At 48.1% G+C, this 25,370-nt stretch overlaps 1 protein-coding gene across 1 annotated transcript in view; it reads left to right on the top strand.

The window, feature by feature from the left end:
- Positions 1-24,554, top strand: part of pcp4b (Purkinje cell protein 4b) — a 40,773-nt gene extending 16,219 nt beyond the window's left edge. The window contains exons 2-3 of the mRNA XM_031573914.2: positions 11,889-11,940; positions 24,115-24,554. Coding sequence (XP_031429774.1) covers positions 11,889-11,940; positions 24,115-24,245 — 183 coding nt within the window. The 3' untranslated portion in view covers positions 24,246-24,554. The remainder of the gene's footprint in view (positions 1-11,888; positions 11,941-24,114) is intronic.
- Positions 24,555-25,370: the final 816 nt, after the last annotated feature.

Genomic DNA, 25,370 nt, shown 5'->3' with positions numbered 1-25,370 from the left:
TTCGTCTTATCAGCCGCAGCTACTGTGCACTGCACAACAAACAAACAAATAAACAAATAAACAACATTTTCTGATGTGTTCCTGAGCACACAGTAGAGCACTGTGGGAGCAGGAGAACTGCATGTTTGTGTGTGTGGGGGGGTGTGTTTGGGTATGTGTGTGTTTGTGTGTGGGTGTGTTTGTTTGTGTGTGTGAGTGAGTGAGTGTGTGTGTGTGTTTGTGTGTGGGTATGTGTGTTTGTGTGTGTGAGTGAGTTTTTCTCTGTGTAAGTGTGTGTCAGTGTGTGTGCATGTCTGACATTTCATCTAATTGACAGTCGAGAGGCACACTTGGAATAGTAGAGGGCTAGGTGAGCTGATGTGTGTGTGTGTGTGTGTGTGTGAGGGTGTGTGTGTATGCCTATGTGTGTGTGGAACAGAGAGAGAGAGAAACAACCTAGGTGTTTGTGTATATGTGTGTTGAGTCTGTGAATACTTATGGGTGTTTGTGTATTTGTGGATGCTTGTTAGTGTGCATGTGCTTACACATATTTATGTGTGTGTATATTTGTATGATTTTGTGTGTTTATGGATGTGTGTGAGAGAGGCTGTTCAGGCATATGTGACTGGTGTTTGTGTGTGTGTGTGTGTGTTTCTGTGGATGCGTGTGAGTGTGTGTGTGTGAGGGACTAACTCAGTGGCCTAATGAGAGTAGCACTGTGCAGCCCTCTCCTCCCTGTCAATGCAGTGTAATTAGGGCGTCTTTGCCTTGATGGCTCTCTCTCTCTCTCTCTCTCTCTCTCTCTAACTCTCTCCCCTCTCTCCTTTCTTTCTTTGTTCTCCCATCTCTCTCTTTCATGTCCTTTCTCTCTCTGTGTTTCTTTATTTCTCTTCTCTCTCTCTTTCTATTCTCTTTCTTTCTTTCTCTCTTAATTTCTCTGGCTCTCGCCTTGTGCCTCAGCCTCCAAACACTGTGTTTAGAGTAGGGGTGGTAAAGACCACTTCTTTTGCACTATTTGTTGTGTTCACAATTCACAGCTCCTGTGTATAGCCATTCCTCCTTGTGTACTTAGACTTCTTAGACCGTTGCGCTGTTGTGTTGTATTGTGTTGTATTGTGTTGTTGATGTATATTTTGTGTAAGTACACTGAGAGCCACTTTACCCAGAGTCAAATTCCTTGTTTGTGCAAACTTACTTGGCCAATAAAGCTGATTCTGATTCTGATTCTGACTAAAAGATGGAGCAACACACAGAGACACACACACATGCAGACACACACACACAGGAACACGCACACACACACACAGAGAGAGGTAGAAAGAAAGGGGAGGAAGACAGACACAGGGAGACAGAAGGCAGAGAGGGAGAGAGCGAGATAGAGAGGGAGAGAGGGAGGGAGAGAGCGAGATAGAGAGGGAGGGAGAGAGAGGGAGAGAGGGAGGGAGGGGGTAAACACAAAGCTAGAGGAAGAAGAGAGAGGGTGAGAAAAAAGGAGGGTGGCGAGTGAATGCAATAAAGATTCTGAGAGAGTAACCTAGAGAGAGAGAGAGAGAGAGAGAGAGAGAAGCAGCAGCGATATACTGTATTGTGTGCATGTGCGTGGGTGTGGGTGTGTCGGCCCTTATTTTGCATTCCCTGTGTGTATGTGTCTGTATGCGTAACTGTGTGTGTGTGTAGCTCAGAGAACTGAACGAGGAAAGCCCCACTGGAAATCACACTCGCAAGCGACGATGTTATTGCAGCACACACACACACACACACACAGGGCTCCGATTGTGTGACGTCTCTGTCTCTTTCTCACTTCCCCTCCTAACCCACTCCAGACAGACAAAAGGCGAACCATCTGTAGACATTTAAGTGCATCATTAATGTGCATCATAGTCCTGACTGCTACCGCGTCCACGCCGGATCCACGCCGGATCCACACCGGATCAGAACCCTTAAGGTTTTTGTTGGTGTTCTGTTGGTGGCATCTGAATGCCATGTGGGCATCTCATGTATGATGCCAGCGGGTCCTGATTTGTTTCCGCCGCATCCGCACCAGATCCCGGAGAGGCATCTGCTGCGTGGGTGGATTCTGAACACCATGGTGATGCGTGTCTTAAGGTAGCATGCCATGATGCCACCACATTCTTGCCAGCTCAGGGCCAGATGCAGGCCAGCTCAGGGCAAGATTCCAAAGACTTCTGGCTGCTGATTGGGTGGCATCTTAGAGTCATGGTGGCGTCTCATGTAAGGTATCCAGTGTGTCCTGATGCGTATCCAGTATCCATAACTATTCACGCCAGATGAAGGCCACATCAGAGCCAGATGAAGGCCACATCAGAGCCAGATGAAGGCCACATTAGAGCCAGATTCCCTTGAGTTTCCTCTGCTGAGTGGGTGGCATTTTAGTGCCATGTTGTCGTGGCAAGCATGATGCCAGCGTGCCCACTGTGCCAGGGCCATGGATGTCAGGGCAAGACTGTAGCACTGCCCAGATGGGTGAGTCCGACTGCACCACAGTGCTTGTGTGTGTGTGTGTGAGTGTGTGTGTTTTCTTTTTTCTTTTGAATGCTTGGATGCACCTACATTTAAATGCATTCATACACAGACACACAGAAAAATTACACACTCACACACATTGGGCTGTGAAATTAATCGAAATGGCTTCCAACAATTATGAAAACATCATTAATCGAGATAAAATGATTAATGTGCTGCTTTCCGTTTCATAATGACGCTCTCGTCTTGTCTTGTGTTATAAATCCAGCAGACTCATTTTATTTACAGCAGCGCGCTTTCGCCCCTCCCTAAAAGCCCAAACTCACTCTCAGCCACTGAACAAGTAGCACCACTGCTGCAGTCTCACACAGTTTAATATTCATGACGACACACAGCGTCACATTAGTTAGCAAGCTAAAGATGTTATACTCGAATGCTACTAGCCTAATCAACGAAGCTAATAACTATCGCCAGCCAGAGGTTCAGTAATAGAGTAGCCTCCTGTATAAGACTATTGGTGTAGTTGGGGGAAAAACATGTTAAGTGGTTCTCATGCACATTTCAGTGTCCACATATGACAAAACACAAGGCTTGTACATGGAAGGGTAGTGTTAGCTCTTAGCGTTATCCATTACAGCCCTCTTTAAGACACAATTCACTCTCTTAGTGTTATCTACAACAGCCCTGTTAAAGACACATTTCACTTTTTCACTGTTTAAAGGCAGGCCTAACATAGTCAATCCCAGACCTAGCGTAATTTGTCATCCATCAACGTTCAACGATTTAAACATCAATGTTTAGTATGACGTTACCACGTTTATTGTCCTGAAATAAATACTTCAACAGCACAGTTTGGGCTGATGCAAAAGCCATGGCCTTTTTAGTATCACGTTCATGTCACATCCCCACCTGAAAACATAACATAACCTATGACCTTAACCAGGAGATGTTTTTTGTGGCAGTGCACCATTAATCAGTGTTGGCCTCCGCCATCTTAGGTCTAGAGTTCTTATGTTTTCAATATGAATAATGAATATGAATGAATATGAAAACAGTACAGTAGGTAATATAATATCATAATATAATAATATAAAGATAACACACGTTGATGATAACACTACTCTCACACTCTGTCTCTCTCACACACACACAATGTATACACACACACACACACACACACACACACACACACACACACACACTCAGGCAGAGTCGCAGGGATGCAGGGACGCGGTTAGGCAGAGATGCAGGCAGGCGCTCAATTTCATGCCCATTACAGAGGCCGAGGGGAGGGGGCTGGGTGGGGTGGGGACACGTCCGCCTGCCTTTGAACTCAGATTAGTGCCCATGCCAGAACAAAGCCCTCTCACACAAAAAGCACACTCACAACACACACACACGCATACACACACACACACACACGCACACGCACACGCACAAGCACACACACACACACACACACACACACGCACGCACACACACATGCACAATGCTGGAACAAAGCCCTGTCTTATCTGGAGGAGGGGCGTTGGGGGGTAGGGCTGGGGGTTACAGTGCTCTCAGTTATTTATTTATTTATTTATTTATTTATTACTAGACTAGAGGAGGGGCGCTTCCTGGCAGCTACTTCATTTTCTTCTTCTTCTTCTTCTATATCTTCTTCATCATCTTCTTCTTCCTCTCCGTCTTCTTCATCATCATCTTCTTCTTCCTCTGTTTCTTCTTCATCTGGTTTATTTGTATCTTGTTCTTCTTCTTCACGAGGGAACATCATCTCCTGTTAAAATCTTTCAAGTCCGGTGGTAGTCTGTAGTGTTTTAATGTTGGTGCACACAAAATGAAATCAAGAGCTTTATGAGAGTGTGTGTTTTTGTATGTGTTTGTGTGTATGTGTGTGCAAGGGACAGTTGGGCAAAAAGTCTTGACAAGTGGTTACATAAGAGGTTGTTTTGAAAAACCACACTTGAGAATCTTGTTTACACACCAGACCAACATATTTCTCCCCCCTTCCCCCCGAAATGCCTGCCTGCATGAAAGCACTCCACACACTGTTTGAAAATTCATCGAAAGCTTCATTTCAATAATTCAGATGGTATATGTGTGTTTGTGTTTTTGTGTGTGTGTGTGTGTGTGTGTGTGTGAGGGGGCAGGGGGCTGCTTGATAATTGTGGTCTCTCTCTCTGTGTGTGTGTGTGTGTGTGTGTGTGTGTGAGAGGGGGCAGGGAGCTGCTTGATAAGTGTGGTCTCTCTCTCTGTGTGTGTGTGTGTGTGTGTGTGTGTGTGTGTGTGTGTGTGTGTGTGTGTGTGTATACATGTGCGTGTGTGTGTGTGTGTGTGTGTGTGTGTGTGTGTGTGAGGGGGCAGGGAGCAGAAGAGCATGTGTGGCATTGCCATCTTACCAGTTCAGACATTAAAATATCGAGTGGCCCTGCCATAACTAAATATTTAACCAAAGGCAGCCATACAAGGTGTTTGATAGGTGTGATCTCTATGTGTGTGCGTGTGTATGTGTGTGTGTGTGTGTGTGTGTGTGTGTGTGTGTGTGTGTGTGTGTGTGTGTGTGTGTGTATGTGTGTGTGTGTGTGTGTGTGGGTGTGGTATGAGTCAGGTTAAATAAATGGCAGAAGAATACTCTATCTTGTGAAATGTCTGACTGGGCAGAAATATGACCGTCTCCTAGTACTGATATTTGTCTTGTTTCCGTCAAGGAACCAAGCCCACAATAGTCAGTCGGTGGGGGCGACGTGTCACCCCGAAATCTCCGCTTCTTCAGACACGGGTGTCTCGTTGAAGAGTCATTGCATTAATTAATGTGTTTCTGCCACACATTAAAAACTGATCAAATCTCCTGTGCTTCCACAAGATCAGAAATGACAATTATCAATGCAGATTACACTTCCTTTGGCCTAATAGGAAAGGACCTCTTATAATTGCTTTCTATCTATTGTAGTGCACTGACATGTATGAAAGAAAATCATGGGATAAAGGTCTCAAATGTACTGTTAGCAGCCTTAGCAAAAGGTACTGTTAGCAGCATTAGCAAAAGGTACTGTTAGCAGCATAAGTAAAAGGTACTGTTAGCAGCATTAGTAAAAGGTACTGTTAGCAGCATTAGTAAAAGGTACTGTTAGCAGCCTTAGCAAAAGGTACTGTTAGCAGCATTAGCAAAAGGTACTGTTAGCAGCCTTAGCAAAAGGTACTGTTAGCAGCATTAGCAAAAGGTACTGTTAGCAGCATTAGTAAAAGGTACTGTTAGCAGCATTAGCAAAAGGTACTGTTAGCAGCATTAGTAAAAGGTTCTGATAGCAGCATTAGCAAAAGGTACTGTTAGCAGCATTAGCATTCCTTACTGATTCCCTGGAGTCTAACCTGTTCATTCTGTGTGCTGCACAGACATGATATTACTGGACAGAGAAGCTCATCAGTCTGAAAGGTTCCTGACATGTTGATACAGCTGTTAAACCTCTGGAGGTCAGAAGAGGCAGAGACATTCACTTCCCTAATCTAGGCTAGTTGTTTTGATGGATGTCACATAGTAAAGATGATAATCACGTACAGCAGCTTTAAGGAAAGTTATAGAATCTTCCACAACCTAGAACAGACAATGCTTGTGGTTATTCTTTTTATTCTTTTAAGGGTTTGGATCCCTGTGGTCGAGGTGCAGTCCGTCCAAGGCCTGATGATTGAGTTCATCTGTGCAGGGGGATGCAGGGGGAGGACGTGGTGTTGTTCTTGATGTTCTGTGCTGCAGTCATTAGCTGAAGTTCGTCCTCAGCAGACTGTGGAGATGGACTCAGGGCTGTGAGAGCTGTGGCTGCTCTTCCCTCTCATTTCAAACTCCTGTCTCTTGCTTTTGATGTTTTCTCTTTCGTTCTCTTACACACACACACACACACACACACACACACACACACACACACACACACAGAAACACTCTTTCTTTGTCTTTCAGACACATACACACATACAAAAATACACAGACACACACACACACACACACACACACAGAAACACTCTTTCTTTGTCTTTCAGACACATACACACACAAAAATACACACACACACAGCAACACTCTTTCTTTGTCTTTCAGACACATACACACACACACAGCAACACTCTTTCTTTGTCTTTCAGACACACACACTCTCTCTCTCTCACTCTTACTCTCCTGTTTCTACCTGCCTCCTCCTTTCTATTTCTTCTCCCTTTGCTCACCCTCTGAGAACTGAGCAGAACTGTGTTATTGAGCTATGGAGAGAGAGATGGAGGGATGAAGGAGAGGGAGGGAGGGAGGGAGGGAGAGATGGACAGACTAAGGAGAGAGGGAGGGGAAGAGACAGAGGGAGGGAGAGAGAGAGAGACAGACAAAGAGGAGGGAGGGAGGGAGAGAGAGAGGGAGGGAGAGAGAGAGAGACAGACGAAGGGGAGGGAGGGAGAGAGGGAGGGGAGAGAGAGAGACTAAAGAGAGGGAGGGAGAGAGGGAGGGAGAGAGGGAGGGGGAGAGAGAGAGACTAAAGAGAGGGAGAAGAGAAAGAGAGAGAGATATAGACAGACTAAAGAGAGGGAGGGCGGGAGAGAGGGCAGGAGGGAGGGAGGGAGAAAGAGATAGACAGACTAAGGAGAGGGAGGGAGGGAGAGAGAGATAGACAGACCAACGAGAGAGAGAGAGATGGACAGACCAGAAGAGGGAGGGAGAGAGAGAGAGGGAGGGAGGAACGGAGGGAGAGAGAGGGAGGGAGGGAGAGAGAGAGATCATTTCAAATCTGTGTAACTCAGGCACTGTTCTGTTGGGGGTATCAATCCCCCCCACACCCACTCTGTGAGACGCCCGTGGCCCTGTTCATGTGGGAATGTGAACTGACACACAGCATCCGGTCACCGGGGGTAACAGTGGTCCAACAGAGATGGGGAGAAAATGTGTCCTGATAACGACACAAGGTGACCCCAACTCGTCCTACCCCCCGTCCTCCTGCGGTCCAAAACAGCTCCCGAAAAACACACAGTTGTCCTGTCCTGAGTCAACCCTACCCCACCCCACCCCTGTCCCTGTCCCTGTCCCTGTCCTCAGATGACTGTTCCTGCTCTGTCCTTTTTCCTTTCCTTAGAGGAAAAAAACACCATTGCTTTGGAATGCCTTGTCTGATAGGAGAACAAATGGCATTCCACAATTAAGCGCCTCTGCGCTGTGTCATCCCAGCGATAGTGTGGCGCTTGCCGTTGTGTGGACAGCATACACACACACACGCACACACTCTCACACACACACACTGACGCTTGCCGTTGTGTGGACAGCACACACTCTCACACACACACACTCTCACACACACACTGACGCTCGCCGTTGTGTGGACAGTATCAACCAGAAGGCCGTTGGCCTCATGTGACTGCGACAAGCTGAGCCAAAGTCATCCTTGAGTGGTTGAGCTTATCTCCAAGACTTCCACAATGCATCTTGCAACTCAGTACTGTGGGTAATGTCTTTGCTTTATCGGACTAATTGCTGCTTACATTAAATCAGTGCCAAAATCGTTGAGCGCTGGCCTCCAGATAAAAAGAATTTTTATTTTTTATTATTTTTTTGTGCTGAGTGCTTTGGTTTGCAAAACAAGCGTTTGAGCATGTGCAGATGCTGGATCAGCGGCAGGGACCCATGCTGGCTTGTAATAGTGGTTATGTTTATGTAGAACCCCTAACGAGTGTGTGTGTGTGTGTGTGTGTGTGTGTGTGTGTGTGTGTGTGTGTGTGTGCGCGCGGCGAGTGTTTTAAGTAAATCTGCCTATGAATGCTGATGGCGTCGCTGTGATTTGCGCTCGCTGCGCAGCAGGACAGACCAGGGCTGGCGGCGTGAAAGTAATGCGCAGAAATGAATGCGGACCGAGCAGACTGCGTTACTGCTGGTTGCTTGGACGTCCTGCCCCCTCACCCCCCCCCCCCCCCCCCCCCCCCCCCCCCCCCAGGCGCCTTGCGCATCACATCCTGTGAGGTATCGTCCGTGGCCTGGCTGAAGATAAATGGCAACACTGGCAACAGTCCCCAAAGCAGCCCCCAAGGACAGAGGAATGCAGTGCAGAGGGAGGCTTACTTGTGTGGTTAGGCAGAAACACCTGGGCTAATCACCCTTGCTCCGCGCTAATGTGCGACCTTCTTCCAGATGTACGCACACACACACACACACACACACACATTCACACACACACACACACACACACACAGACACACACACATGCAGACACACACACACAGGAACACGCACACGCACACACACACACACACACACACACACACACACACACACACACACATAGACACACACACACACTCACGCACACACACACACACACACACACACTCACGCATGCCAAGGCATTAGTCCTGCAGGCTGCTTTCTGGTTCCGCTTCAGTGTTGACCCCTGTGGGGTCACTGAAGTGTGGCATTGGGGATTGTAGTCGTGGTTAAGTATTCATTGAGGCATTTTGAGAAGTGGGGAGTGTGTGTGTGTGCATGCGTGTGTGTGTGTGTCTGTGTGTGTGTGTGTGTGTGTGTGTGTCACTTTTGTGGATATTATTCCACTTCCACTTTTCCAAATGCAAGCCCAAAACGGTAATTCATTTGACATGATTTGACCCCAACTATTAACTCTTCAAGCAGCCTCGTCCTGATTGCTGTGGTGTTAATATCTCTCTTTAACTCAGCTAGCGGCTAACAGTAGGGGCGTAGCAGAGGAAGGTGAGGGTGGGTGAGGCTGGGAGAACTCATGACATGGGCTTTGATACGCCGTGATCCTGGGATAGCGGCCGTGTCAGATCCCGCACAGGTCTGCTCCTGCGCTCGCTCGGGGCCTGTTATCCGTGGACAACGAGTCTCTTTGTATGAAAGAATCTGCTAGATTAACATAAACATTTTCACTCTCATCCCTCACTCTCTTTCTAATCCCCCCCCCCCTCCCCACGCCCACCCCACCCCCACCCCCCGGACCACCATTATCTGATCAAACTCCGCTAAATCGCAGACTCTCGGCTCCGTTGTGTGTGTGTGTGTGTGTGTGTGTGTGTGTGTGTGTGTGTGTGTGTGTGTGTGTGTGTGTGTGTGTGTGTGTGTGTGTGTGCTCCGTTGCGTCGAGATTGTTTTTGGTGTTGAGTGGCTCAGAGGGGCCCCTAGAAAAACAGCTCCCGCCGAGCGCCATTCAGTCGCCTCGCCTCGCCTCGCCTCGCCGCACCATAGACACTAGCGGTGGAAACCCATGACAGCGACGCGATACGCTTCCAACACTAAGAGGCTTAAGTGATATATCTCTTTTCACTGGTCTGTCTACAGAACCGTATACACACATTTATACATTTATTTATATATATATATATATATATATATATTTATTTTTTTCTGCATGGTGCTTGAGCGTCATTCCCAGTGTGTAGTAGCACTTCTCACACTCTCTGCACGCCGTATTAAGAGAGCTGGAATAATGTGCTTCTAAGAATAGCGCTTCTCCCAATCCCTCCATTGTGGGAGCGAGTGACAGGGCTCTAGTGTTCCAGGCTAATGCTATATCTGCTTTTAGCGGCGGTTGATCTCATTTCACTCTCTCTCCTTCTCCCTCTCTATTTCTCTCCTTCTCCCTCTCTATTTCTCTCTTTCTCCCTCTTTCTTTCTCTCTCTCTCTCTCTTCTCTCTTTCTATCTCTCTCCTCCCTCTTTCTCTGTCTCTCTCTTTCTGCCTCCCCCCCCCCCTTTCCTAGATCTGCACGCGAGCCGACCTGCAGATCAGAGATCAGAGATCTGCAGGCTCTCACACGCCACGCTATAGGCAGATGTATAGGATGCACAGGCTGTGCACTACAGTCCAGGCGATATGTCAGCTTTAATCTGTGGCCAGCAATCACCCCCCCCCCCCCCCCCCCCCGAATGAAAACCCCTCAGACCCAGTGATAATCTGCAGTGAAGAGGCTGCTGATGGAAACCCCTCAGACCCGGTGATAATCTGCAGTGAAGAGGCTGCTGATGGCTTTGCTTTTATATTGCCCTTGATGGCAGCCCCACATCCAGAGACAGAAGCACTCGGGGCTTTATTGAGGAGCCTGTGTGGTGTGTGTGTGTGTGTGTGTGTGTGTGTGTGTGTGTGTGTATGTAGGAGTGTGGTGTACTCAGCAGCGCGGTTCATGGCTATAGGAGCAATTACGCTCCACCAGCATCACAACACCATGACTGATTTGTGCTCTGGGGGGCGGGGGGGGGGGGGGGGAAGCGTCGGATATTCCCTCCAAGCATCTCTGTCCCTCTGTCGTTCTGTCCTTCTCCATCCTCCATCCTTATCTCTCTTCATCCCTCTTTCTCCATGTCTCTCTCTCTCTCCATCATTTCATTTCTCTCTATCTCTCTCTTTGTCCATGTCTCTCTCCTTCTCTCTCTGTTTCTCCGCTGTCACTCGATCAGATGGCCATGTATGCCTCCTCCAGGCTCTGTGTGCCCTTTCTCTCTCTCTCTCTCTCTCTCCCTCTCTTTCTCCCTCCGTCTCTCTCTCCCTCTCTTTCTCCCTCTCTCTCTCTCTCTCTCTCTCTCTTCCTCCCTCCCTCTCTCTCTCTCTCTCTGTCTCTCTCTCTTTCTCCATCATTTCATCTCTCTCTTTCTCTTTGTCCATGTCTCTCTCCTTCTCTCTCTGTTTCTCCGCTGTCACTCTATCAGATGGCCATGTATGCCTCCTCCAGGCTCTCTGTGCCCTTTCTCTCTCTCTCTCTCTATCTCTCTTTCTCTCCCTTTCTCTCTCTCCCTCTCTCTCTCTCTCTCTCTCTCCCTCTCTCTCTCTCTCTCTCTCTCTTTCTCTCGTGTTTGTGTGATTAGTGATGTGATGGCTTGGGTCCCATCTGCAGGGGCAATACACGATCAGGGGCAATACATGATCAGGGGCACTAGATGATATGGAGCATGTGACCTGGCATCCAGCGTTCCCCTCCTCCAGCGGGAAAACTGCAAGTGTGTGTGTGTTTTGTGTGTGTGTGTGCGTGCATGTGTGTGTGTGTTTTGTGTGTGCTTGTGTGTATGTGTGTGTGTGTGTTTTGTGTGTGTACGTGTGTGAGTTTGTAAGTGACAAGAGTTCATGTACGCTGAGAGGGGAGGCTGTAAAACAGCCGTGAGGCAAACACACTGTTGTCCAGTTCAGTTTCATTCCAGAAAAGAAGAAGAACAAACAAACATGTTGGCAAACCAGAGGACAGTGCAAGCAAAGGCTCCCCTCCTACTCCTGCTCCTGCGTGCAAAAGTAAAAGGCAGCTCATAAATATTTCTGACTGATCTCAATTTTGCTCCAGTGGGTCAATCGTGGTGCTGTAGGAAGTTTGGTTTTGCCTTGTATGGTAATGTGGGCTGTTGGCGGTGAATAGAAAGTGTAATGTAATATCTCACGAGGTCGGCCCTGTTGCTTTGTGTTGCAGAGACAAGGATCTGGAGCGACGGGCGGCAACAGCAAAACCTCCGGAGGACAAGGTAAGCCATCACACGGCTGCTCATCAGATTAGCCTCTGCTAATGTAGCATTGTCTGCTTTATTTGGTCTGCCTGCAAGTACAGTGTTTTAGGCTTTTAGTTTTACAGTTTTATGTGTATTTACAAAAAGACGCCTTTTACATAGAACTTTACAGTGTCTACCAATAACTATTTTAGTGTTCTGGTGTTCTTTTTCGGAACCCTATAGGCCATCAGTTCGATTGAAAAATGTGAAGCATTTCACGGTTTCACAGACTTAATAATTCTCAAGAATTTACATCATTTAGCAGACGCTTTTGTCCAAAGCGACGTACAAGGGAGAGAACAGAAGCTACGAGCAATAGAGACCTAGTGTAACAATAGATACTATTTTACATAAGAAATAGAAAAAAAAGTGCAGGAATGTAACTGTAACTGTAAATGTAACTAAGAATTAAGAAACTCATACAACAGATGTTTCAAGTATAGATCAAACTGTCTGGGATATTCCGGAACTGAAAAGGTTCCTAAATAGAACTGTTATAGGTTCCTCTGAGAACTTTTAATTTCTCAGAGTCTAACAACACAGTTGTGGTACAGTGATACAGATATACTGTAGCACCCCAGTGTAGCACCAAATGATTTTTCTTTCAAATGCTCTGCACCATAAGCAAAACACTGCACACATTTTACATTAAAGCCCTCGCTCCAGATATGGTGTGCAGTCTTGCCAAGCACTTCAAAAAGCCCAAGCGCTCATCACAAGGCCCTACAAAACTAAACCCCCCCCCTCCGGCTTGCAGATCTTTTCCTCCGCAAATCAAAACGCGTGACTCCCCCGGGCCTGCCGATCAATGAGGCGGCACCGTTCTGCTGTACACTCCCTAAATGAAGGCAGAGCCTGCTAAGCATTTTAGAATCGGGAGGTGTGTGTGTGTGTGTGTGTGTGTGTGTGTGTGTGTGTGAGTGTGTGTGTGTGTGTGTGTGTGTGTGTGTGGAGGCGGGGTGGGCGGGTTCATGGTTTCTTTCAGAATGCACATAAATGACAAAAAAAGAAAAACAGCTATTAAAACAGCTGTCTTTAGTGCTGCATCTGCAGACTCTGCAAGCCTAGGGGTTAGGGGCAGGCTAGTGTGTGCGTGTGTGTGTGTGTGTGTGTGTGTGTGTGCGTGTGTGTGTGTTGCGAGTGGGTCAGGAAATGGAACAGAACTGATAGATCGGCTCCATGCATCTTAGATGAGACTTAAAAGGTTGGTTTCCTGCTCCCCTCTCTAGTAAGTAAGTAAGGCGCTTGACGATGATGATGTTTGAAGGACGAAGGATGGCTCTGTGTGTGTGTGTGTGTGTGTGTGTTCATGGACCACACACAGCGTCGGCCTTGCTCATCTTTTTCCTCACGCGCAGCCACGGAGCTTAAAGGATAGACGGGCAGTATCACCACTCTTAAGAAATCGGAAAAAAATCTCCTTTCCCGTCAGAGCCATCAGTTTGCCCTCCGAGTGGCGTTTCTCTCGTGTCCTAGTGGTTTGTGTATGAAAGGTCTATTACATGTCAAATTGGCATTCATGAATTCATCAGTAGGGCTAGTTATGGAAATAGCTAAACTGTCCGAGATGGTTTTTCCTGTCAGGCTTGAGGAAGGTGACCTTCCTAGTCCAGGCAGGAGCTGGCAGACGCTCAAATGGAACTGAGCCACATCTCAGCCGCATCTCATCCGCATCTCAGCCACATCTCAGCCGTATCTCAGACACATCTCAGCCACATCTCAGCCGCATCTCAGCCGCATCTCAGCCGTATCTCAGCCACATCTCAGACACATCTCAGCCACATCTCAGACGTATCTCAGACGCATGTCAGACGCATCTCAACCGCATCTCAGCCGCATCTCAGCCACATCTAAGCCTCGTGTCCTTCAGAGTCTGCTGTGCTTTTCAGCCTGTTGTATCCCGTTGTCAGGTGAACCGTTTCCACGGTTGTTTTCTATAACAACAAGTGAGTCAGTCGAGTTGAGTTTCAACAGAGTTGTTTGTGAAACGGTGGTAGACTCATTTGTGTTGAGTTAATCTACGTGACACTCATGAAATGTAAACCCACCGCACAGGCTGTGTTTGTGGAAAACCCTCACTAATTTACATCCCGTGCTTACCTAAAACAAACACTTGAAACATCTAAGTGGACGTAGCCAAGGGTGTAGTGGTAAAAAAAGGTAGGTAAACTATTAATTCTGTGGCCAAGGTAAAGCGGACCACAATGACATTCAGAATATTTATTTTTAGAATGTACTTCTCCTGGAGAAAATGTGAAGTAACTTCACAGGTTATCAGCCAATGCTTCCCAGTCCAGAGCAATACAGCTCTTGTATAAGAATACAGTTATAGGCTTGCGTTAGGTGGTTCCCAGTCCAGAGCAATACAGCTCTTGTATAAGAATACAGTAATAGGCTGGCGTTAGGTGGTTCCTGGGTGTTGGTTCCCAGTGGCGTTGTTAGGTCCGATCACTCGAGGCTATAGCCTCTCTCTAATTCAACTTTATCTCTTTATTAATTTCTTAATTTATGTTCATTAAAATATGATTATTCTTTAATTGAATTGAATAAATTCAACTCAAAATTCACGTCACTCCGATACTAGTGGACCAGCGAGTACTCATGGATGTGGAAAGTATAACACTAGCATTAGATCGCTAGCTAGCTGGCTAGCAAGCCTCATTCTACAGCTCTGTCGTGAGCCTAACTGCTGCAAGAGACGATGTGATTGGTCACAGTCTAGATATTGTAAATGCTGAAACTCTATTTAGACTCTATTTAGAGGTGTGTAAACAGTAGTTACAGGTGCATAAACACTGTTTAGAGCTGAGTAAACTGTATTTAGAGGCCCGTAAACACTATTTCAGAACTGTAGGAGGTGCGTAAATGCCGTTCATGTGTGTTTAGCCTCCTCTACAGCTCTGGTTGTAGCTGGTAAAGCCTCTATGGTAAATCGTATCATATCAAATGGATCTCTGAAATGAAGTCCCATTTGATAAGTTATAAGTGCTCTCCCAGATCAGTCGACTCATCTGCAACTCTGCGTCTGTCTGTCTGTCACTCTCTCTCTCTCTCTCTCCTTCTCTCTATCCCGCTGGCTACGGCTTAATCAGCGAGAGAGCATTTTTCACCGCCGCTCCTCAGCCAGCGACCGCGACCAGCCAGCCAGCCAGCCAGCCAGCCAGCCAGCCAGCAGGCTCAACAGAGATAGATGCAAAGAGTCTCCCCTAATACCATTATACGCGATTAATGCCGTTACCAGACTATCAGTCCGATCAATTACGTGATCGATGTCTGCATCAATTAATGCCTTCCCTCCGCCGAGGTGCACCGGGGCCGTTTTGCATTTCCTGTCCTGGTGCGGAGCGCGCTGTGCGGGCCCACTATCAGCAGCATCTATCAGCAGGCTCTTTAGTGGATCGGCAGGGGTGGACGGGCTGCATAAATCATTTAGGCGTATAGTCTGACAGCCTGCTGGTTGGAGAAACAGAGCAGCCAGGTAACCACACCTGCACACACACACACACACACACACACACACACACACACACACACACACACACACACACACACCTGCCTTTGGCGAGGCTCAGGAAAGAAACGAAGACAAAAAGAGAAGAAAATCTCCCGATGTTTCACGGGGCGTATCGATGTGCTGTCCTTCTCGGGTCGTAATCCATGGGGAAATAAAATCTCACTCGTGGGGGGTCGGAGGGAGGTAGACTAATTTTCTCTGAGCGACTCTCAGGGAGGTAGATGTGCGAACCAAATGAAAGGGCAGCCTCGTCTCCTTGTCCTTGTGGGATGGATGAACTGATAATGCTAGTGTTATACTGCGTTCGAAGGAGGATCTTTTCACTGTCAAGACGGATGCTAATTATGCACAACGTGAGACAGCAGAATTAGATATTTAAATGAGGATCTTTTCACTGCGTCACCAGATCTCATGTTGAATGATTCATTACCTAAGAGTGACACTAAAACGTTGAGCAAAGTTTACAAGTTCATTGCATGTGCAGCCTTTCAAAAAAGAACCGTGTACTGGTTTAACATAGCTGATGGCAAGTTGACATCTAAGCTCTCAAACTCCCTTAAGGAAAAGAACTCCCCGCTAAAAAGCTAACGATGCCCTTGAGCCAATTATTCTTGTATCATATCACACTGACCCTATATTTAGTTTAGTTACAAGAAGCCACCTCTGGCAAGAGTGCTTGTTAGGACTGCATATATGACGTGTACTGGAGCGGCATGGCTGCATCTTGTATCCATGGCAACATAATGTAGAGTTAGCACTAGATGCTAGACACATTGCAGAACACACGGGAAAAGGGTAATGGTTGACTGCACATAAAAGATGATCCCTGAAATCCATGAAAAGTCAACAAATCAAACCACGCTGGGGGATAATACTATCATTAATGGTGTAATCCGCAGCCTAAACATATCGGTCTGTTCAGCCCTAGCCTGAAACCTCATTACTCACTAAAACAAAGAGTTCCTCTCTGCTAACGTAGACAGGACATCCATTTACGTGAAGAAACACCAGACGTATAGTCTATGCAATTTCTCCTGTTTGATAATAGCTCTTTTATGGGCATTAGTATGTGAAAGCTCCAGTCGGTAAACACACAACAGTGGGACAAGCACATCTGATATAAATGAAGTATGAAAGATTAGCCCAACACTGAATAAAATACAAATGCACACAACAGAAACAGCAGTAGCAGCACAATGCGTTGCAAATGGGCCAGGCCGCGGTGAAAATCCTGTCATGTATAATTCATCATCAGCTTTTACTTAATCCACATCACCCAAAGCTGAGAGCACTAAAACATCACAACAGCAACAAGGAGAACAACAATAATAATAACAGCAACAAACAAATGCCTCATCGCCAGTGGTGTTTCCCTCCCCCCGCTTCCTCTCCTTCAGGAAGGCGGATTGTCATTTCTCTACTGTAGACACGCTTGTATAATTAAACAGAACACACATTTGAGAAAAGGAAAAATAAAGACAGAGACACAGAGAAAGACAGAGACAGAGAGAAGGAGTATGACCTCACCAAAACAAAGGACTTGAGGTAGGCTTTGTTTGTCAGTCTCTGGACACTAATTTACCGGCCGCCGCTGAGGTAAATGTGCTGTACCCAGCATCACAGGACTTCAGTCAATATGGAGCACTCAGATGGAGGGGGGGGGGGGGGGGGGGATGGTTCGAGGGTGAAATTCTGTCAAGGCTATTGACTCTCCCTAACCCTCTCCCTCTGTAGTGCACTGCGGAAGAGGAGTGGACACACACACACACACAAACACACACACACTCACTCATATATATATGTACATGAACAAGCACATATACACACACAGTGTGACACTCGCACACAAGTATGTACTCACAAACCCACACGAACAAACACATGCACACACATACACACACACATACACATATGTACATGTACACAAACCCACAAGTGCATACATACACATGCACACACACACACACACACACACACACACACACACACACACACACACACACACACAAGCAGTAATGTATGCATCCACACGTACCCATGTTTGCACACCAATTCAGGCAGCCGCCTCTTCCATTTTGCAAAGGGCATCATTGACTGTGCCAAGGTCATTTCCCCCCTCCTGAATGATCTGCCTCCCTCCGAGCCCAGAGCAAAATCAGCCCCAGCAGCGTGCGGTGCAGAGAGGTGTCACACAGGAACACAGGAACACCCAGGCAAACAGAGAAGACATATGAGACAGAAAGTCATTTGGCTTTACTGTGGAATATGTCAAGTAATACTACAAATACACACACGTACACACACACACGCACACACACATAAACACACGCGCACACACACACACACACACACAAACACACACACACACAAACTGCACGGAGAGGATGAGGGAGCCAATCCCTCCTAAAGTCACATCGGGTATTTGCTGTCGAGCACGGATTTGGTAAACACACGTTTGCAAAGCAGGCTGGGATAGCACGAGTCCTCCTCTGCTCGGCATGGTGCTCGGTGCCCCCCACCCTCCCCACCTCCCCCACCTTCCCTGGCTGTGTGGCAGCGCGTTAAGGCAGATAACGGCACACCCAATGGCCGAGGCCGGCCCACGTCTGGCTCACGTCTGGCCCACATCTGGTCCGGTCCAGACCCGGTCCTGCAGTGGGTCCTGCTGGAGCTGAGGCTGATCCACGGGCCGAAGGGGGACGCAGCCAGCGGTGCTCATACGGAGCAGGGAGAAATGAGCAGAGAAATGTGCAGTCACAGCTGCATCCTTAATGAGACTAACATGCCCGCCAGAGACAGACCAAGAAAGAAAGAAGGAGTGATAGAGAGAGAGAGAGAGAGAGAGAAAAAAGGCCGGAGATAGAGGAGAGAGGGAGACCAGTACAGACCAGTACAGGACCCTCTGGGGGACATCTGGCCCTGGTCTGGCCCAGGCCCGGCACGTGACTGTGAACCAGATCCACTCTCTAATCAGAAGCTGTAATCACACACAGGGTGCCACCCCAAATAGCAGCCAAATGTGGGAGCCATCTGACCCTAAGCTGGCCTTAAGCTGGCATGGTTCGGGGCCAGATAGGCTCCATAATAATCTGCAGCTGCTATCAGCGCTATGAGGGTGCTTGCCGGCAGTGAGAGGACCACAGCTGTACCCATGCCGTGCCCATGCTGTGCCCATCTCCCGTGGCAGCGTTCCCTAGCCCCCCAGGGACAGTACAGTTTGGTTGGCCACCGAGGTTTACGCTCAAGCCAGCCAGAACCAGAGTTGTTGTTTTCACAGCATGAGGAGCAATGAGAACCAGCAGTGCATCTAGCACACTCTCTCTGCTCTCCACAGACATCTCACTCTCTCTCTGCTCTCCACCTAGGCTCTTCAGAGATCATCTCACTCTCTCTCTGCTCTTCACAGAGGCTCTTCAGAGATCATCTCACTCTCTCTCTGCTCTCCACAGAGGCTCTTCAGAGATCACCTCACTCTCTCTGCTCTCCACAGAGGCTCTTTAGAGATCATCTCACTCTCTCTCTGCACTTCAGAGATCATCTCACACTCTCTCTGCTCTCCACAGACATCTCACACTCTCTCTGCTCTCCACCTAGGCTCTTCAGAGATCATCTCACTCTCTCTCTGCTCTTCACAGAGGCTCTTCAGAGACCATCTCACTCTTTCTCTGCTCTCCACCTAGGCTCTTCAGAGATCATCTCACTCTCTCTGCTCTCCACAGACATCTGACACTCTCTCTGCTCTCCACAGAGGCTCTTCAGAGATCACCTCACTCTCTCTCTGCACTTCAGAGATCATCTCACTCTCTCTGCTCTCCACAGACATCTGACACTCTCTCTGCTCTCCACAGAGGCTCTTCAGAGATCATCTCACTCTCTCTCTGCTCTCCACAGAGGCTTTTCAGTGATCTTCTCACTCTTTCTCTGCTTTCCACAGAGGCTCTTTAGAGATCGTCTCAGCAATGATTATGACCCATGGTGGTTATTCAAAAGGATGAAGCAAGGAGATGACTTTTGCTTTTTTTACACAGCCCAAAGTGATAACATTTTAAATCACATGGCATCTTCAGTAGACCCACATAATCAGTGGTCTTCATAAACACCCATAGTTCAGTAAACACACATAGCAACCAGCTTTGGAACTCATCTTGGTAGGGTCAGGGTTGAGTCCACTTCAGATTGGCTGGGCAGTACCTCTTCCCTGACCCAACATTAATCGCTGGGAGCGAGCATAAACGACTGGCATCACTGCTCAATCCCAGCATAGTGAGCAGTTCTACCCAGATGGACCTAGATGATTCCGGAACACGTCTGTGACAGATCTGGACCTCACCTGTGCCAGGTGCAGGCTGAACCCCCCCCCCCCCCCAAAAAAAAAAGCAGTTCAGAACAGGTTACACTCAACATCAAAGACTTCATATATGTATGAATTTTGACCATCCTGTGTGTGTGTGCGCGTGTGCGCACGCGTGTGTGTGTGTGTTTTTCTATCCTTCTGTGCAGAGAGATGACCCAGTTTTCCTTACTCATGCTGTCTCCTAATTAAAAATGCATTCCATGAGCTCTCCAAATCCCTACAATCCTTGCGCTGAGGCCTGGGCTTCGCTTCGCCGTGCTTCTTCACCGCTGCCTGCCAGGGCTTCATCTTCCCCTGAAATAAAACGTCTGTCATGGAGGGCCAGGACTACCACGACCCCCCCCCTCGCATGAATCACCCTTTGAAGTACAGAGCTTCCGCATTTGTCCTTAATCATCCTCATTAGTTTTGATTGCGCACAGTGGGTACCGATGACATTGACTGACCCTTTAAGACCCAAGCAGAAAGACCCAAAAATAGACTAATTGGAGACGCTAGAACTCCCCCCCTCCCCTCCAGAGTTTCGATTTCGATTGAAATGGAATCGATCACACTCTGCTCCCATGTCTGGCAGTTCTTCTAACAGCAATAACTACCCCCCCCCCCCCCCCCCCCCCAACAGCGTCACTTCCCCTGGTCTTCAAAGCCCCCCCTCGGTGCCACTGAGTGCTGATGAAGGGGTCAGTGGTATTTCTCTGACCTTCACATCCCTCCCTCACTGATATCTGGTCCTCTCTCTGTCCCTCACTCTTTCTCTCTCTCTCTTATATATTATATCTTATATATTATAGCCACTGCTGGTGGCCAGGATGTTGGTAAGATCTATGGTGGAGTTTGTTGCTGTCCGGTGCGGATGGTGGTCAGATCCCATCTAGTTCCTTTCCCTTCTTGTCACTCAGCATTTCAGCTATTCGTTTTTCGTGTTTCTCCCTCTCTCTCTCTCCATCTCCCTGTTCCTCTTTTCATCTCCCTCTCTTGCCCTCTCTATCACCTTCTCTCTCTTATCTTGTCTCTGTCCTTGTCCATCTGTCTGTCTGTCTCTCCCTATCTCTCTGCCCCTCGTGCCCATCCAGGGCACTAAGTCTGACGGCAACACCAGCACCCCTGTCACCATTTCGTGACCCACAGAGGGAAGCTGGGGTACCCTCATCGCACCTCTCTCCACACAGGGGTACCCTCACCACACCTCTCTCCACTGCACTGGGAGGCTGCATGTTTTGTAAGGCAGCAGTAAAATGTTGCATAAAAACAGCAGCAACAACAACAACAACAACAAGAAACAAATGAACACAACACCAAATAAGCTCATCTCCCCTGAGGGGTCTGTCCTCGTCTTAAACGCAGCAGGGAAGTGGAGCACTCGGGCATATGGGCTGTGTGTGTGTGTGTGTGTGTGTGTGTGTGGTGCTGTGCGAATGGACCATCTGCTAGACTGCAGTCTTCCATCGGCGTGGACAAGGGAGGCGCAGATGTGCAGAGATGATGGCAAGGTGCCGTGACATCATCATGAAGACAATGTGCTTCACTTAATCTCCAAATGGAGCTTTTTTTACGGCCACTGGGCTCAGGGTTCTCCCCCTCCCCGCTGCAAGTGACAGTGTGGGAGAGGGAGATTGAGGCTGGGTTCTGGTCCCCCCCCCCCCCACCCCTGCTGTAAGTGAAAGCGTGGGAGACTGAGGCTGCGGCTGGGAAAGGTTGCAGTGTCCTCCAATAGCACACGGGTTCTTTGATGGTAGGGGCTTTGATGTTCCAGGGGAGCGATAGGAGTCCTGGGCCAAGAGGTTGGCAAATTGATGCGGGTTCAGGAGACCTTTTCGTCTTGGTCTCCTGTAAGCAAAGCCACTCAAATCTCCAGATTATAACTAAGACCTCCATGAAATCTGCCATTCCCCTTATAACCATCGGCCCCGTCACCCCTTTAAAATATGGATTAAGTTTTATTTTCTGCCTGATAACAAGAAAACAATAACAACAATAACACCTTATAAGGTGCTCGGAGGGGGTGGCTTTTTCTCGACGGTAAAAAAAACGATCTTTCCTCTTTAAGCGAAAGCAGAACGGCTGAATCTGCTGCCAGGTCCAATAACTGCGATCATCGGTCCTGCATGGCGAGACTGCAGAAGGCGTGCCAGGGTGGACCCCGATTCGTCACTGTCACCCTGGGCCACTCACGTCTCTCTCTCTCTCGAAGCCTCCTGGCAGCCCCGGTACCCACGGCAACATCGACAGTAATCACAACAGGACCGCTCATCCCTGCCAGTGACTGCTGAAGCATTCATCAAGACACCGTTGCCCTGACACACGGGGGATATAATGAGTCTCTTTGGGAGACCAGAGGAAGAGTTTCAGAGCGATCGCTTTTAACGTCATTACTGTCATCGTCCACATCACCGTCACCCTGATCACGAGCGTGAGTGTCATCATCACCATCACCCTGATCACGAGCGTGAGTGTCATCATCACCATCACCATGAGCGTGATTATATATATATATATATATATATATATATATATATATATTATATATATATATATTATATATATTATTATTGATGGTGATCACCATCACCATGAGCGTGATTATCGTCATCACTATCACAATGATCACCAGTCACCACCATCAGCAGGAGTAGTAGGACCATTATCATCTTCATCACGTTATATCTCTCTCCTCGTCATCATCATCCCACACCACCGTCTTGTATCAATATCTCTGCTTAAGAGCCCAGTGTTGTTCAGCCAGAGGCAGTGAGGCTGTGTCGATGGAGATGCTGTGTGGGTAACAGGAGATTTCAGCTCAATAGGCAGTGCTGGGAAAGCCAAGCGCACTGCATAAGAGCGATGAGAAACTCAATAGCAATTAGTGTGGAAGCCACGAGCAACAGCAGGGATCTTCATCAGTGGAGGAGTACGTTCGGGGGGGGGGGGGGCTACACCTCCCCATGCACCCCCCTTCCGCTCCCAAGTCTCAAAGTCTCAAGCCGACTTTTACTGTAATTTCAGTGTAAATAACACAAATGCAAAGTCTTTCGGGAGAGGAGTGTGGAGATGGTCTGGGTGTTCAGGCTGTGGAGGACCCTCACAGCCTGGCCAATGAAGTGGTGGCATGGTCTGGTGAAGGCAGCGCAGATGCTCTGGTACCTTCTGCCAGAGGGCTGGAGGGTGAAGTGAATGTGGGAAGGGCGTGGGCGGGGGCTGGGGGGGTCTGACATGATGCTGAGGCCCCCCAGACTAGATTTAGCAGCGTCTCCTCAGTCCATACCAAGCTTCTTTATTATAAGCACACCAACTCCCCTTCAGCACAACAACTCTCAACCCTGAGAAATTCACATTCAGTCCATATCCCCTGTCCCTCTCTCCTCTCGTCTCTTCATTCTTTCCCCTCTCCCCTCTCTCCTGTCCTCCAAATTTCGTTGTATGCAAATACAATGACAAGAAAGACTTTTCCATTTCTATTCTATTTCTCTTCCTTCTTATCCCTCTCTCCTCCTTCCTCCCCTTTACTTCCCTACTCCCTCTTTCTATCTCTCCTCCTATAATTTCATATATATAAGTGCCCCCACATTCAGTACGCCCCCCCCCCCCCCCGACTCCAAGAGATTCAGCAGTGTCTCTCCAGGTCAATCCCCGAGCCCCCATCCCCCCCCCCTCCCGGTGCTCCTGCCCACTGTAGATAAGGCTGGTAGCGAATCCCCGGCTGAATATGAAAATGTGGCGTGCAATGAATCTTCCCCTGATAGCGCTCATCTCTCCCCGACTCAGGGGGTTGGATGGCATCTGTCCCGGTGATGCCGGGTTTGATACCGGCTCAGGTTCTGGTGCCGCAGTACGGCTCGGTTCTGGGGCTGTAATCAGTTGGGCTCAGCTGATGTGAGATTGCAGCTCTGAGCACTGAGACAGGCCACACAAGGGCAAGCAGGGGAAACATGGATATGACTGCATGTAAATCAGAAGGCAGGCAAAAGCATTTGCCTCCCAAATGTGGCCTGCTTGCGTATTGCAGTTTTTTTTGCTGAAGGTTTATGGGGTGAATATGCAATCAAGGATTAAACTTGAAACCCGCACACTAAAACTGTCAGTCAGTCCTTAGATGAATTTGTGACTGGGAATCAACTAAATGTTACTGAAAGCCGCAACACGCCAAATAGCAAATGACATATCTCTCAACTGTGATAATCTGCAGTCCTCCCCATCTCTTCAGTATGCATGTATTCACACATCTTTTCCTTTCCCTGCCCTGCCTTTTCTCTCTCTCTCTCTCTCTCTCTCTCTATCTCTCCAGATGAGTCCAAGAAGGACGTCCCTGATGACTTTGACATCGACATGGGCGCACCCGAGACTGAGAAGGCAGCGGTCGCCATCCAGTCCCAGTTCAGGAAGTACCAGAAGAAGAAGACCGACGACAAGCCCTAGTGGTCGCCAGGCGTCTCCGTGGGCCACGGCAGCAGCCATGGCGACGGTGGCAGCTACAGGCCAACGGGTTGGCATGGCGTGATCCTGCATGTGAAAGAATTTATCCTGTACAGACTCCACGGGCTGGGGGTCCAGAACCAGGGGTGGGGTGGGGTGGGGAGGGGGGTGACACGCGGGAGGGAACGTAGTGGGGATTAAAGGGACAACTTAGACTGTAGCCTATCCGATCACTGACATGTCTTTGAAATTCCATAAGTAATTCTATTATTTGACTGCTGTACCAATAAATTATGAAAAAAAAAAAAAAAAGTTTTCCTCTCCATGTCGTCATTTTTGCTTCCTGAGTCGTGCCGGTGCCTTCCACTTGTGCCATCTGGTCCACTGTTCTCCTCTCCAAGCGTTCATTCACCACGCCATGCCGAGCCTGCCTTTGTTTGAGCTCGCAAGACTATCTGAAAGTAAAAACAGCCCCCCGGAATGGTTGACATTACAGTGGAATTGCATTTCAAAGTGTCAGTCAGGGGAGTAAAGGAGAAAATAATAACCAGAGAGGAAAAGAAAATGGAGGAAGTGTGTGTGTGTGTATTCTGTGTGTATGTGTGTGTATTCTGTGTGTGTGTGTGTATATTCTGTGTGTGTGTGTGTGTATTCTGTGTGTGTGATTGTGGAGACAGTAGCGAGAGCATGGGGGCCTCCTGTGATGGATCGCTTTAGTGTGTGTTCCACCGCGCAGCGTGAAGACACCCTCTTCCCCGCGGAGCGTGCTAAATATAGCCCATTCTTTCAAATGAGGATCGCTGAATAATTCCCTGCTCTACTGTGCCACGTTCTCCAGCGAACGATTCTCCTAATTGATTTACGTCTTTATTGGATTCCTCTTGGGCCATTCCTCGGGAAAGAAAAGGGAGAGAGACAGCTTCTTCTCCATCTTCTTGCCTGTCTTCTGTTTTAGGCGAAAACGCTTCCATTCGTTTTTCTTCTATCTCCTTCAGTGAAAGCTAGTGCTCTCTTGTCCGTTTCTGTCTAATTAGACGAGGACATACCGAGGTCATATGATTGCCTCTCAGCAGGAAGAGGCATTGAAATTTGCTTTACCCAAAGTCTTTATTAATAATACATAATAGA

Source organism: Clupea harengus, chromosome 9, assembly GCF_900700415.2.
Source record: "Clupea harengus chromosome 9, Ch_v2.0.2, whole genome shotgun sequence".
NCBI classification, from domain to species: domain Eukaryota; kingdom Metazoa; phylum Chordata; class Actinopteri; order Clupeiformes; family Clupeidae; genus Clupea; species Clupea harengus.
The sequence above is the reverse complement of the archived record's forward strand: the minus strand, read 5'-3'. Positions and strand labels throughout refer to the sequence as shown.